General features: G+C 45.3%; 1 protein-coding gene across 1 annotated transcript in view; it reads right to left on the reverse strand.

Annotated features, from left to right (window-relative positions):
- Positions 1-13,540, reverse strand: part of bmerb1 (bMERB domain containing 1) — a 104,303-nt gene extending 90,763 nt beyond the window's left edge. Inside the window, exon 1 of the mRNA XM_038820742.1 lies at positions 13,310-13,540. Within this exon, the coding sequence (XP_038676670.1) occupies positions 13,310-13,415 (106 nt within the window). The 5' untranslated portion in view covers positions 13,416-13,540. The remainder of the gene's footprint in view (positions 1-13,309) is intronic.
- Positions 13,541-14,288: the final 748 nt, after the last annotated feature.

Below are 14,288 nucleotides of genomic sequence, written 5' to 3' on the forward strand. Positions count from 1 at the left end.
AGTCTCCGCACATTTGTGTTGAGCTGCCGTCCCTTGACAAATCCTGTCTGATCCTCGTGTATCACCCCTGGCACACAGTCCTCTATCCTGGTGGCCAGGATCTTCGCCAGCAACTTAGCGTTAACATTGAGGAGCGAGATTGGCCTGTATGATCCACACTGCAAGGGGTCCTTATCCCGCTTCAGGATCAGAGAGATCAGTGCCCACGACATCGTCGGGGGCAAAGCCCCCCCCCTCCCATGCCTCATTGAAGGCTCGCACCAACAGGGGACCCACCAGATCCGCATACTTTTTATAAAATTCCACCGGGAACCCGTCCGGCCCCGGCGCCTTACCTGACTGCATTTGTCCAATCCCCCTGACTAGCTCCTCCAACTCTATCGGCGCCCCCAGCCCCTCTACCAGCTCCTCTTGAACCCTTGGGAACCATAGCCTGTTCATGAAGCTCTCCATCCCCCCTCTCCCCATCGGAGGTTCTGACCGGTACAGTTCCTCGTAGAAGTCCCTAAAGACCCCATTTACTTCTGTCCCCTTCTGTACTACATTCCCACCGCTGTCCGTCACTCCACCAATTTCCCTAGCCGCATCTCGCCTGCGGAGCTGATGCGCCAACATCCTGCTCGCCTTCTCCCCATACTCAAATACCGCACCGTGCGACCTCCTCCACTGTGTCTCCGCCTTTCTGGTGGTCAACAAGTCAAGTTTGGCCTGCAAACTACGCCGTTCCCCCAGCAACCCGTCCTCCGGTGTAAAATGTTTCTCCAAGAAACAAGCTGCAGAATGGTTCTGTCGTGTGAGGATTTTAGAACAGACAGGCTGCAGAATGGCTGTGTCCTGTGAGGGGGTTTTATGACAGACAGGCTGCAGAATGGCTCTGTCCTGTGAGAGGGTTTTAGAACAGACAGGCTGCATAATGGCTGTGTCCTGTGAGGGTTTTAGGACAAACAGGCTGCAGAATGGCTGTGTCCTGTGAGGATTTTAGAACAGACAGGCCGCAGAATGGCTCTGTCCTGTGAGAGGGCTTTAGGACAGATAGGCTTTAGAATGCTCTGTCCTGTGAGAGGATGTTTGGGCAGACAAGCTGCAGCAAGGTGTTAAACATGAAAGAAAACAGGCTCAAGGCTTCACAGAGCCAAAATGATCCCATTCTGGGAATAGCCCCAACCTAGCCCCCTCCAGCTCAATTTTAATCTCACTAGTCTGGGTGAGATCCTGATCACACCAGCTGGAGTGGGCCGGGAGCATCAGAAACTATTTAACACCGAGCGCAAATCCCATTTCGGGCCTCTCCCGGAATTCTCTCAACATAGCGGGATTTGCGCCAGGCGCAACATGGCCGGAGAACCGCCCCTTATTTGTTTATTTGTTGTTTGTGTGCAACGTTGGTGGTTGTGATTGTGTGTATAACAGTGGCTAGGTTTCAAAAGTAACTCATTGGAAGGAGAGCTCTTTCAGATTCTTTAAGCCTATCTTCACACACCTTTTACCCTGTGGGGTAATGGTGGAAGGATCCCCAAGCTGATTATCCCATTGAACCACATTGCAAATCTCCCTCCGTGGCCGACAAGTCCTGGTGTTGGACTTGAACCTAGATCACCTGGTCCAGAGTTTGGGACATCCACTGTGCCACAAGACCTCCCTCGCCCTTTCCAATATTCTGAAGTTACAGGAAGTTAATACAAATGTCAGTTCGCCATTTCTTTCCATTCAGCTCATCAGTCTTTGTAACTTAAGCAGACAGATCGTTCTTCTGATAAAAGGTGTACAGAGACTACACGTGGTTTAAATAGCCTTCTCGAGTGTAAACACTAAACGGAAACACTGCACAAAACAAAAAGGCCATCAAATAACAATGAGAAGCTCAAAAGCATCACATATAAAAGGCATTAGCAATTAAAAGCTCAATGAAGTATTTAAAGTCTCCTCATTTTAATACTAATTAAATAACTGAATGTGTTAAAAGCAAATTCGATATTAACATAATGGGCAATATTGTATAAAGATATTTTTGATTATAAAATATGTTTTGACATGGCAGTCTTGAAATTGTGAACTTATTTTGGAACATAAAGGATGTGATCTCACAGCTTTGTCCCACTGACTCGGGACGTGACGAGGACGGTAAGTCTCATGAGAGGAGGGCAGCGCGGTGGCACAGTGGTTAGCACTGCTGCCTCACGCCACTGAGGTCCCAGGTTCGAAACCCAGTCCTGTCCGTGTGGAGTTCGCACTTTCTCCCCATGTTTGCGGCTTGGGTTTCACCCCCACAGCCCAACAGACATGCAGGTTAGGCAGATTGGCCACGCTAAATTGCCCCTTCATTGGGAAAAAAAAGAATTGGATACTCTAAATTAAATTTTTTTTTTAATCTCATGAGAGGCCTCAATGGGCGGGGTCCAGATTTGCATATTTAACTGCGCAGCTAAGCTCACATAAATATGTTCATGTCAGTTACTCAAGGCACAGTACCTAACAGTCTTGCCTCGGAGACCTCAAGCGGGCACCGTTTGGCATTGGTTTGCACAACGATGCACCAGGCGTACCGGCATTTGGGGAGGGAGTCTCCTAGATGAACAGGACCCCCCAGGGCTCTGGGCAGGGTGGTACCCTGGTGCTCAAGATGCCATCTGGGCACTGCCAGGGAGCCAGTCTCACAGTGGCAAGGGGCCCAAGTGGCACCTTGCCCTTGCTGGGTCTCAGGCCCAGGTTGTGCCCTTCCCCGACGAGGCGGGATGTGTGCAAATTGGGGCACCGGGGGTCCGGAGACTGCGGTGGGGATGGGGGGGATGGGGGCCCGATCTCTTCCTACACTGGTAAGCTCAGCTTGTTAGTGCAGGAATTGAGGCTCAGTGGGGCCTCAGTGGTGCGCTCCGCGCCAAGGACCGAAAATGAAGCTGGTTTAGCTCACTGGGCTAAATCGCTGGCTTTTAAAGCAGACCAAGCAGGCCAGCAGCACGGTTCGATTCCCGTACCAGCCTCCCCGGACAGGCGCCGGAATGTGGTGACTAGGGGCTTTTCACAGTAACTTCATTGAAGCCTATTCGTGACAATAAGCAATTTTTTATTTTTTTAAAATTTTAATAGTGGGGTCGTTCTCGGGCTGCAAGGGCTGGGGGAAAACCCCTGCTAAGCGCACCCAAAACAGCACTCTATTTCATTGCCATTAAATCGCGCCCACAATCATTGTCACTTTTCAGCTGAATTCTAAGTTTGTTGATTCTGAAAGTCAAAAATGGAGCAGAATATTAATAGAAATCAAGGTATGTATTCAAAAAACAGGAAACATGCAAAAAACAAAATACAGATACAACCTTATAAATCTAATCGTGTGTGCAAGATGCATAGGGAAAAAAAAACTATCCGTGACAAATATGTTGTATTTTCATGGTGTTTGTAACATCAAAATAATTAAGTTAGATAAACCTCTGCAACACTGAGGCAGGATTTCAGAAATTCTACATGATCAACACAATAAATATTCATACGTTATTTAATAATAAATCCAAAAAGCTTATTTTGGCACCCAAAATATCATGGATAATACTTAGTGTGAGAAACCAACACATCTTTAGAGATAAAGAACTGGAAAGTTTCAATGTATGAATGAGACGTAAGTTTTGGTTTAACATTTTGAATGACAAAATAAACCAAAACCAGAATTGAAGGTACACATGCTTCCACCGATTGTCTGGAAATGTCTCAAAGGCAGGGTTAAGAAAAATCATGTGATCAATGGCTCAAAATATTTTAAAATTTTGCCCAAATAAATAGAAACAGGCCAAGAGCTTTATATTCAAATAAGTGGTGCTTGAGCTTAAAGCTACAGTTAGTGAATGGGGAATTCCATTTGCAGTAAACAGAACATTTTATTAATTTCTCATGAAGATTGCACGCACAGACTCTTTTTGGTATTCATTCATGGGACAAGGGCCATTTAAGAGTCAACCATATCGCTGTGGATCTGGAGTCACATGTAGGCCAGACCAGGTAAGGACGGCAGATTTCCTTCCCTCAAGGACATCAGTGAACCAGATGGTTTTTACAACAACCGTTCCATGGTAATCGTGAGACTTTTGATTCTAAATTTTCTTCTTATTTCACCTTTCACCATCTACCATGGTGGGATTCAAACCTAGGTCTCCAGAGCATTCGCCTGGGTTAGTTGTTCACTGACAATACCACTATGATGCTGCCTCCCCTATGTACCTGTGTACTTAATGAAGTGTTGGGATCGATAGTAAATAAGGCCACCATGATTGTCACGAATACTAATCACCAGTTAAAGTTTTGGAGTAAAGGTTCTATGTACTTTGGGCCAATCATGAGGCCACGTAAATCAACATTGGTAAGAAATTATATGGTGATTATTAAGGGATTATGTGGGGCGATGCAGTGGCACAGTGGTTAGCATTACTGCCTCAAAGTGCCAAGGACCCAGGTTCGATTCCCAAGAACTGTCTGTGTGGTCATAGATCATAGAATTTACAGTGCAGAAGGAGGCCATTCGGCCCATCGAGTCTGCACCGGCTCTTGGAAAGAGCACCCTACCCAAGGTCAACACCTCCCCCTATCCCAATAACCCAGTAACCCCACCCAACACTAACGGCAATTTTGGACACTAAGGGCAATTTATCATGGCCAATCCACCCAACCTGCACATCTTTGGACTGTGGGAGGAAACCGGAGCACCCGGAGGAAACCCACGCACACACGCGGAGGATGTGCAGACTCCGCACAGACAGTGACCCAAGCCGGAATCGAATCTGGGACCCTGGAGCTGTGAAGCCATTGTGCTATCCACAATGCTACTGTGCTACCGTGGTGTTTGTACCTTCTCCCTGTGTCTGCGTGGGTTTCCTCCGGGTGCTCCAGTTTCCTCCCACAGTCCAAAGATGTGCAGTTTAGGAGATTGGCCATGATAAATTCCCCCTTAGTGTCCAAAAGGTTAGGTGGGGTTACTGGGTTACGGGATAGGGTGAGGACGTGTGCCAAGGTAGGGTGCTCTTTCAGACAGCTGAATGGCCTCATTCTGCACTGTAGGGATTCTATGATTCTATGATGAAAAATTAAGTATACTTTTTTAAATATAAATTTAGAGTACCCAATTATTTTTTTTCCCAATTAAGGGGCAATTTTGCATGGCCAATTCACCTACCCTGCACATCTTTGGGTTGTGGGGGTGAGACCCACGCAGACACGGGGAGAATGTGCAAACTCCGCATGGACAATAACCCGGGGCCAGGATTGAACCCGTCCTCGGTATTGTCAGACAGCAGTGTTAACCACTGCGACACGGTAGCACCCAAAATTAAGTATGCCATCTACAACTTTAGTAGAAACAACAAAAGAAACAACTGTGAAAAAAATTCTCAACAATTGCCTTAGACAGACAGAGCAATGCAATACAATCCCAAGAGAACCTGGTACTATAATTTGGAATAATATTTGTGTTTGCAATCCCTGAAAAGAAATCTCAATTTGCCATGCACACAAAAATGGAGAATTATTTGCTATTTGGGTCGCTAAAGAGTTAACCATATTTTTGTTGACGATCAGCACTGCAATACAAAACTGCCAAAGCAACCAACACTCTGTAACTCCACATTAAAACACCATGAGTCAATAATAATTACATACTGTGTTATGCTTTACAATAGAAAAATTATAAGCAACAACCTTTACAATAGTTGCCAATTCCAGACATTAGCGTGCTATCAAAATAGTTTGAATCATATATAACAAAAAGGAAATAACATGAAAACTCATAGTTGTATCATAGAATTTACAGTGCAGAAGGAGGCCATTCGGCCCATCCAGTCTGCACCGGCCCTTACAAAGAGCACTCTACTCAAGCCCACATATCTACCCTATCCCCGTATCCCAGTAATACTCACTTACCCTTTTTGAACACTAAGGGCTATTTAACATGGCCAATCTGCCTAACCCGCACATCTTTGGACTGTGGGAGGAGACCGGAGCACCCGGAGGAAACCCCGCAGACACGGGGAGAATGTGAAGACTCCGCATAGCCAGTAACCCAGCTGGGAAGCGAACCTGGGACCCTAGAGCTGTGAAGCAACTGTGTTAATCACTATGCTACCGTGCTGCTCCAACTAATTAGGAATAAGTAACTGTAACGGAAGTGTTCAATCTGGAAGCACATTGATGTTATCAATGCAAGGATTTTAATATAGGAACCTTGAGGCTGCTCATCGTTACGCTGTACCTCGACTGTACTTACCACCTGCCTTTGTTCCAGATCCCTCGGTACCCTTACCAAACAAACATTATCAAGCAGTATCTTTGAACTGACACCGAGAAATCAAACTCCAGGTCAGGGGCTAGGAATCCTGTGGCACGTAACTCAATTCCAAAGCCTCTTCACCATCTGCAAGTCACTTCCCTGGACGAATGCAGCTCCAACAACACTCAAGAAGCTCGGCACCATCCAGGACAAAGTAGCCCCGCTTGACTGGCACCCCTTCCACAACCTCCTCCACCAGCGATGCACAATGGAAGCCATGAGTACCAACTACAGGATGTACTACAGGAACTCACCATGGCTCCTCAGACAATACCTACCAAACCCAAGACTGGTAACATCTTGAAGGACAGCAGATACCTGCTGTTTTTACCATTTGAAGTTGCTGAGAATTCTATCAATATATAAATAATTAACCATTTTCCACAGCTCGTCATGAAATATTCGGCGTGTCTAAAACGTATCGAGTCTTATTCACGGGGTCATGGTTAGTGAACAAGGCTGATTTTGATCTTGTGGCTCACAGAGTAGAAGGAGGATCACACACCAGCCTAGGTTGCCCATTAGTGGCCTACACTGTTTGAGTTGTTAAATCAGCTTTACTGAGATCGCTACTTTCCACGGCAGTAATTGTGTATTTTATCAATACTGCTCCTTTACCAATTCCCCTAACCTTTTTAAAGATTCTTTACAAAATCTGGAATATTTATCTCTCAATCATGCTCAGATTTCAGCCTTTGCTGTAATGGCTAATACACATGCCCTTTAAGCTGAATGTTTTTGACACACTTGTTGTATTTATATCAGATCTCATAAAATCATAGAACAATATAACTTGGAAGGTAATCGTTTGGCCCATCCTAACTATACCTGCTCTTGAAAAATGCTGTCCAATTAGCCCCACTCCCCTGCTCTTTCCCTCAGTCCTTTAACTCTTTCCTTTCCAGATATCAAAACAATTTCCTTTTGTAAGTCACTATGGGATCTGCTTGGGCTGCATGGTAGCACAGTGGGTAGCTCTGTTGTTTCACAGCTCCAAGGTCCCAGGTTCGATTCCCGGCTTGGGTCACTGTCTGTGTGGAGTCTGCACATTCTCCCCGTGTCTGTGTGGGTTTCCTCCGGGTGCTCCGGTTTCCTCCCATTAGTCCCGAAAGACGTGCTTGTTAGGTGAATTGAACATTCTGAATTCTCCCCGTGTACAGGCGGCGGAATGTGGCGACTAGGGGCTTTTCACAGTAACTTCATTGCCGTGTTAATGTAAGCCTACTTGTGACAATAAAGATTATTATTATTATTGATCATCTTTCTGGCAGTACATTCTAGATCATGACAACACACTTAGTCATTTTGTTCCTCATGACGCCTCTCGCCATTTTGCCAACTGCCTCAAATCTATGACCTCTGGTTATCAATCATTTTGCCTCTGGAAACACTTTTTCTTTACTTACTCACCAAAACATTTCATGGCTGTGAGCACCATCAAATCTCCCCTTAACTTTCTCTGCTCTTAAGGGGAAAAACCCCAGCTTCTCTAATCTCTCCACATAGCAGAAGTCTTAAATCCCTGTATCCAGTTTGGTAAATCTCCTCTCCAAGGTCTTGGCATCCTTCCAAAAATGTAGTGCCCAGAATTGGCCACACTACTCCAGCTCGGGCCAGTTTGGCATAACATCCTTGTTTTTGAACTTAATCGTGCTCTTAAGAAAATCTCAATCCTGTACGTTTTTAACATCTCCTGCCATTTTCAATGATCTGTCCACCAGCTCTCTCTCCATTCCTGCACTCCCTTTAGAATTATACCACTGAGTTTATATTACCTCTCATCCTCCCTATCTAAATGAATCACTTCACACTTTTTACATTCATTTTCACATGTCATGTGTCTTCCCATTTGACCAGTATGGCTGCATCTTCCTGATGTCTGTTATTGCTTTGTGTCCATGTTATTAACTGTTAGTATCCAATAGGTTCTGTTCATGGATGTTAAATCCCTTGTACTTTAAGGTAGTAAAGTGAACAGGTGTTGGTATTGATTAGTTAATAATACTCATATATGTATATAAAGAAGTGTCAGCAAGCACAAGGAGGAGATTGTGTTCGAGCGGAGGAGTTGCGAGCAATAGACCATCTCTGCCAAAGCACCCTGGTCTCGATGTCTTCCTCACAACCACTTTTGGGAATTTCTCTGACATTAATATCTGTTGTAAGAAGTGTGCAAATTGTGGATATCTTGCTCCACAGCAACTTGCATTTTCAAAGTCTAGGCAAGGAAGCATATTTTCTTAACCACTGTGCTGAAAATGACCATTCAGTTACTTTTTGAAGTAATAAAGGTACTTTGCCTGCTTCATCATATAACTGTGTACTGCGATGTACTGTCGCTTCTTACTGACTGGTACAAAGCAGAAGTTGCTAACGTAAATTGATGTTCTTATCAGAAACAATGAGTGCAATTGGCAAAAATATAGACCTATTCAAAACACACGATTAAAACCACCAGCTGACTGTTGATAATGTTCCGAGTTTTGGGCAGCACGGTAGCGCAGTGGTTAGCCCTGCTGCCTCATGGCGCCGAGGTCCCAGGTTCGGTCCCGGCTCTGGGTCACTGTCCGTGTGGAGTTTGCACATTCTCCCCGTGTTTGCGTGGGTTTCACCCCCACAACCCAAAGATGTGCAGGGTAGGTGGATTGACCAGGCTAAATTGCCCCTTAATTGGAAAAAATGAATTGGGTACGTTAAATTTATTTTAAAAAGAGATAATGTTCGAGTTTTGCTTTTATATATATCATCACTGAGGGAAGTGAATAAGAAATGTTATCAAGAAAGAAAAGACTTGTGCCTTGCAAGATCTCAATGTCCCAAGGCGCTTTTCAGTAATGTGATAATGATCAGATTATCGCTTTTGGAGATTGTGGTTGAGAGTTAAATTTTGGCTGGGACGCCAGGGATGATTCCTCAGCTTTTTAGAAATAATAGCATTGGGATCTTTTTACATCTACTTGAAAGAGACGACTGGGCCTCAGATTAACATCTCATTTGACAGATGGCACTTCCTACAGGTAAAATATAAGTAATGTAACCATAGTCCTGGATGACCATAGGCTGCTTTCCCCTTTGAGGGAGGGGGGGAGCTGACTGGTGGTGATTGAACCTGAGGATCGCCACACCTCAGGCGAGGGGCAAGGTTGAGAAGACGGGGCCTTCGTAAATAGCCGGTACTTCCCACAGTGCAACGCTCCCTTAGTACCAACATTCCCGCCAATATATTTCAGATGCGTGGGCGAGTTGTTTAAGTGTGCGCCACTGTTATCTTTTAACTTATGGTTAATTTAAAGGAGCCAACTTGTGCCAAGCTTGCGCGAGGCCGTTTGAGTTGCTGCACTGCCAAGCAGCTTAGGGGGAACATTGGTCAGCACTTCCCTGGGGAGTTAACTTTGATTTTTGTACTCCAGTCTCAGAAGTGGGACTTGAGCCACTTGTGTGAGTGCTTTCACCATTAATGACTTAAACAAATCATATAAATATGTTCCTTGGCTTTGTTACTGATTATCTGTTTCCGATTATATGTAAAATAGATTCCATTCCCTCTGCCCAGAGGGATATTCTTAGCTCATTGTCTGCTGCTGCTCTTTCACCCAGAGGGTAGTGTGGGTCTGGAACTCCTTCCTGAAAGGGCTGTTGGAGTCAGAAACTCTCGTAACATTCAATAAGCATTTAGATATTCATGTGCGCTGCCATGACTGCCAAAGTTATGGGCAAAGCACTGGAAAATGGGACTGGTGTAATCAGATCTTTGTCGACTGGCATGGACAGGGTGGGTCGAATGGCTCCCATGGTGCTGTAAACGGCTATTAATCTGTGAATCAATCAATACTTCATCCTGGGCCGTCTTCTTGGCAGTTTTCATCAGTGGCAGTTTGCCACTGCCTTCCACTCTCAGGGGCTGGGTAAGGCGGCAGCCTCCAAGTGTATCCCAGCTGGAGCAGGAAGCAAACCCATGCCGTTGGCATTATTCCGAACCACACATGAGCCACCCAGCCAATGAGGTAACCAGCCTCCCTAAGAACATAAGAACTAGGAGCAGGAGTAGGCCATCTGGCCCCTCGAGCCTGCTCCGCCATTCAATGAGATCATGGCTGATCTGTTGTGGACTCAGCTCCACTTTCCGGCCCGAACACCATAACCCTTAATCCCTTTATTCTTCAAAAAACTATCTTTCTTTACCTTAAAAATATTTAATGAAGGAGCCTCAACTGCTTCACTGGGCAAGGAATTCCATAGATTCACAACCCTTTGGGTGAAGAAATTCCTCCTAAACTCAGTCCTAAATCTACTTCCCATTATTTTGAGGCTATGCCCCCTAGTTCTGCTTTCACCCGCCAGTGGAAACAACCTGCCCGCATCTATCCTATCTGTTCCCTTCATAATTTTAAATGTTTCTATAAGATCCCCCCTCATCCTTCTAAATTCCAACGAGTACAGTCCCAGTCTACTCAACCTCTCCTTGTAATCCAACCCCTTCAGCTCTGGGATTAACCTAGTGAATCTCCTCTGCACACCCTCCAGTGCCAGTACGTCCTTTCTCAGGTAAGGAGACCAAAACTGAACACAATACTCCAGGTGTGGCCTCACTAACACCTTATACAATTGCAGCATAAAAAAGAAAGATTATTCCATTTTATTTAGGCATTTTGAATGCTGAGATGATGGTTGGGGTCTGGAATTAGCTGCAAGGATGGTGGAGGCAGAAATCATCAGTGTGTTCTGAAAAAGGATATGTACTTGAAGACCTGTAACCTACTGGGTTAATGACCAATAGCTGGAAAGTGGGAGTAAGCGGGAGAGCTCCTTATTGGTTAGCACAAATGGGATTAGGCTGATTAGCTTCTTAGTGGTCAGCAACAGATGGCCTCCTTCTGTGCTATAAATTAGCATTTTTCTATTCAAATATCTAGATGGCAAAATGTGATTATTACATCAATATATTACAAGGAAGTGAATTTCCATCTGAGATAAGACTATATTAAAAACTGACTAGGTCTGTGTGTGCATTTCCTCAGCATGTTACAAAATGATACTTGACCAGAAATTTTCATTTGATCCAGATTGAATGTGTGAAACAATTGGTCATTGCCAGTCGCAACATTCAGCATTGTCTAACACTGCAGACTATATTAGGGGGGGAGCTGCAATAATTTTACTTTAATCAAACTGTTTGGGTAGGGACATGTAGATAAAGTCACCTCAGGCAAAAAAATTTTTTTTTTAATTTAGAGTACCCAATTCATTTTTTCCAATTAAGAGGCAATTTAGCGTGGCCAATCCTCCTAATCTGCACATCTTTGGGTTGTGGGGGCGAAACCCACGCAAACACTGGGCCTTAGGCAAAAATAACGCTTTGTTAGAGATCTACTATACACTAGATTTAAGGTATTACACTTAATTTTATTTGAATGGTTTATTGAGAAAGTTTTTTTTTAAATTTCCAATTAAGGGGCAATTTAGCGTGGCCAATCCACCTACCCAGAACATCTTTGGGTTGTGGGGTTGAGACCCACGCAGGCAATGTGAAAACTCCACACAGACAGTGACCCGGGGCCGGGATAAAACCCGGGTCCTCGGCGCCATGAGGCAGCAGTGCCAACCACTGCGCCACCGTGCTACCCTTATTGAGAAAGTTACACAGGAATCCACCTAATGTAAAATTCAATATCATGTGCAGGCAATTCAAAATACATCCACTTTTGAAAAAAATTACACTTGCATAAGATTCGATTTCATGTAAATAAGCAGTATGGTAATTTATGGATTAGCGTTAGCAATAATTTCCTCCCTATATTTCTATTACACTGGGTTCTAGAAGGATGTGGAATCATTCAAGCTGGCAATCTTAGAGATGCAATGTTTGATTTTGTGCAGAGAAATTCATTGTTCTGCAAACCTTTGCAAAACAACTGTCTTAAAGTAAACTCTATTGTTGTTCTATCAAGCTGCTCTGGACCAAACAACTGCACAATGTCACTCAACAATAATTTGGTTACTATTTTGTTTTATGTATGTATTGTGCCCCGGGATACAGCAGGGATTTGACCGTGGAGCTGGATTATTCATGAAGTGTGCCAGCATTTTAAATGGACTAATAATTGTTGACTCAGGTATGCCTCTCATCACCCGATGTTGCTGAATGCTTCGACCGTTTTACTATTACATAACGTGAACCGGGTGATGGAAATTAATGAGCTCATTTCAATTATCAGAATAAGTTTGTGCAAAATTTCAGTTTCCATGTTGGCATGACCATATTGTATTCCTCATGAGCACTGGGAATATCTAACCCCGGAATGTTAACCTGTCCTTTTACAGATGCTGGTGGTCCTGATGTGTATTTCCGGCAATCTTTGTTTGTTTCTACTTCACTTTAAATGCAATAAATATTCTATTGAAGCAACTACCCTGGGGGAAGGTTTTGTACAATCTTAGTCAGCAAAACCCCCAAATCTAAAACCCATTCCCAGGTGGCATTGTCGTGTCAGATGTAACAGAACATTTAGCAATCTCCACTGTGATTTTTTTTAAAATTGTCAATCTAACTTGGATATGTGTGTGTGTGTGTGTGTGTGGATATGATGGGTAAAGAATCCAACATTTTGCCCAAATTAGCGTCAAAATGTGGCTTTGTTGTTGCAAAATCAACCCATCAGAATAATTGCATTTGTACACTGCAACTTAAAATCTGCACCTTAGACTGTCTGCTTGGGAAAGGAGTATTTGACTACAGTGCTGGGGAAGCTTTTCCTACCCCCCTACCCCTGTTCATTGAGGCACAGTCCTCTGCTGTAATGCTCACTCTCTCTGTATCATCTATCCCCGCTGTGACTATCTCTGGCACTCAGGGGGAAGGTGAGATCAGAGATTGCTGTTGGATTGTACAGGGATAGCGATGCAACCTGCCTCTCCTGCCCACCCCAGGTTGTATCACACCTATTGCCCCCACCCCCAGGCAGCAAGCTGCCACCCTCCCCCAGCAGCTGGGAAGCGAGTACTTGCCTTGGGCTGCGGTCAGTCTGTTCCACTCTGTCTCCTGCACTGCCCCGTAGCTCCTCAGTGAGCTCCGGCTGTCCAGGGATGCTGTGGGTGAGGCTTTCAGCTCCATGCTGCTGCTGCTGCTGTGGCTTTGTGAGTGTGTGTGGGCAGCGCTGCTCTCTCTGCTCTCTCTCTCTCTCTGCTCCCTCTCTCTCTCACTCCATCCTGCCACCCACCTCCCCTCGCTGATGTCAGCGCTTTTGCAAAGGGCTGCTGGCCAGTGCGCATGTGTAGGATGTAGCAGGGGCAGACCCAGCATCTGTACCACCCACCTCCCTGAAACACACCCAGACCAGGGAGACTCATGTCTCCCACATCACCCCTGTTCTCCTGTGCCTGTGTCCCCATATTGGGGAAGATAACACAATGGGAGAAAGCTCTAGCAACACTCACCAGCTCTGGCAGCATCTATGGGGAGGGAGGGGGTGGGGGTGGGATCAGCAGAGTTCCCCCAAACCTTTCAAGTCCAGTATCTCTGAAGCTGGGCGCACATGTGATGGGTTTTATTTATTTTTTCTTATGTTCTTTCACAGGATGTGGGTGGCCCTGGCTGGCTCAGCATCGGCTGCCCGCCCCTACCCGGCTCAGCATCGGCTGCCCGCCCCTACCCGGCTCAGCATTGGCTGCCTGCCCCTACCCTTGGACTGAATGACTTGTGTGGCCATTTCAGAGGCTATTTCAGAGTCAACCACATTGCTGTGGATCTGGAGTCACATAGGGGCTGGTTTAGCACAGGGCTAAATAGCTGGCCTTTAAAGCAGACCAAGGCAGGCCAGCAGCACGGTTCATTTCCCGTACCAGCCTCCCCGAACAGGCGCCGGAATGTGGCGACTAGGGGCTTTTCACAGTAACTTCATTTGGAGCCTACTTGTGACAATAAGCGATTTTCATTTCATTTCATTTTCATAGAGGCCAGACCAGGCAAGGTCGACAGATTTCCTTC

This window comes from Scyliorhinus canicula, chromosome 15 (assembly GCF_902713615.1).
Source record: "Scyliorhinus canicula chromosome 15, sScyCan1.1, whole genome shotgun sequence".
In the NCBI taxonomy this organism is placed as follows: domain Eukaryota; kingdom Metazoa; phylum Chordata; class Chondrichthyes; order Carcharhiniformes; family Scyliorhinidae; genus Scyliorhinus; species Scyliorhinus canicula.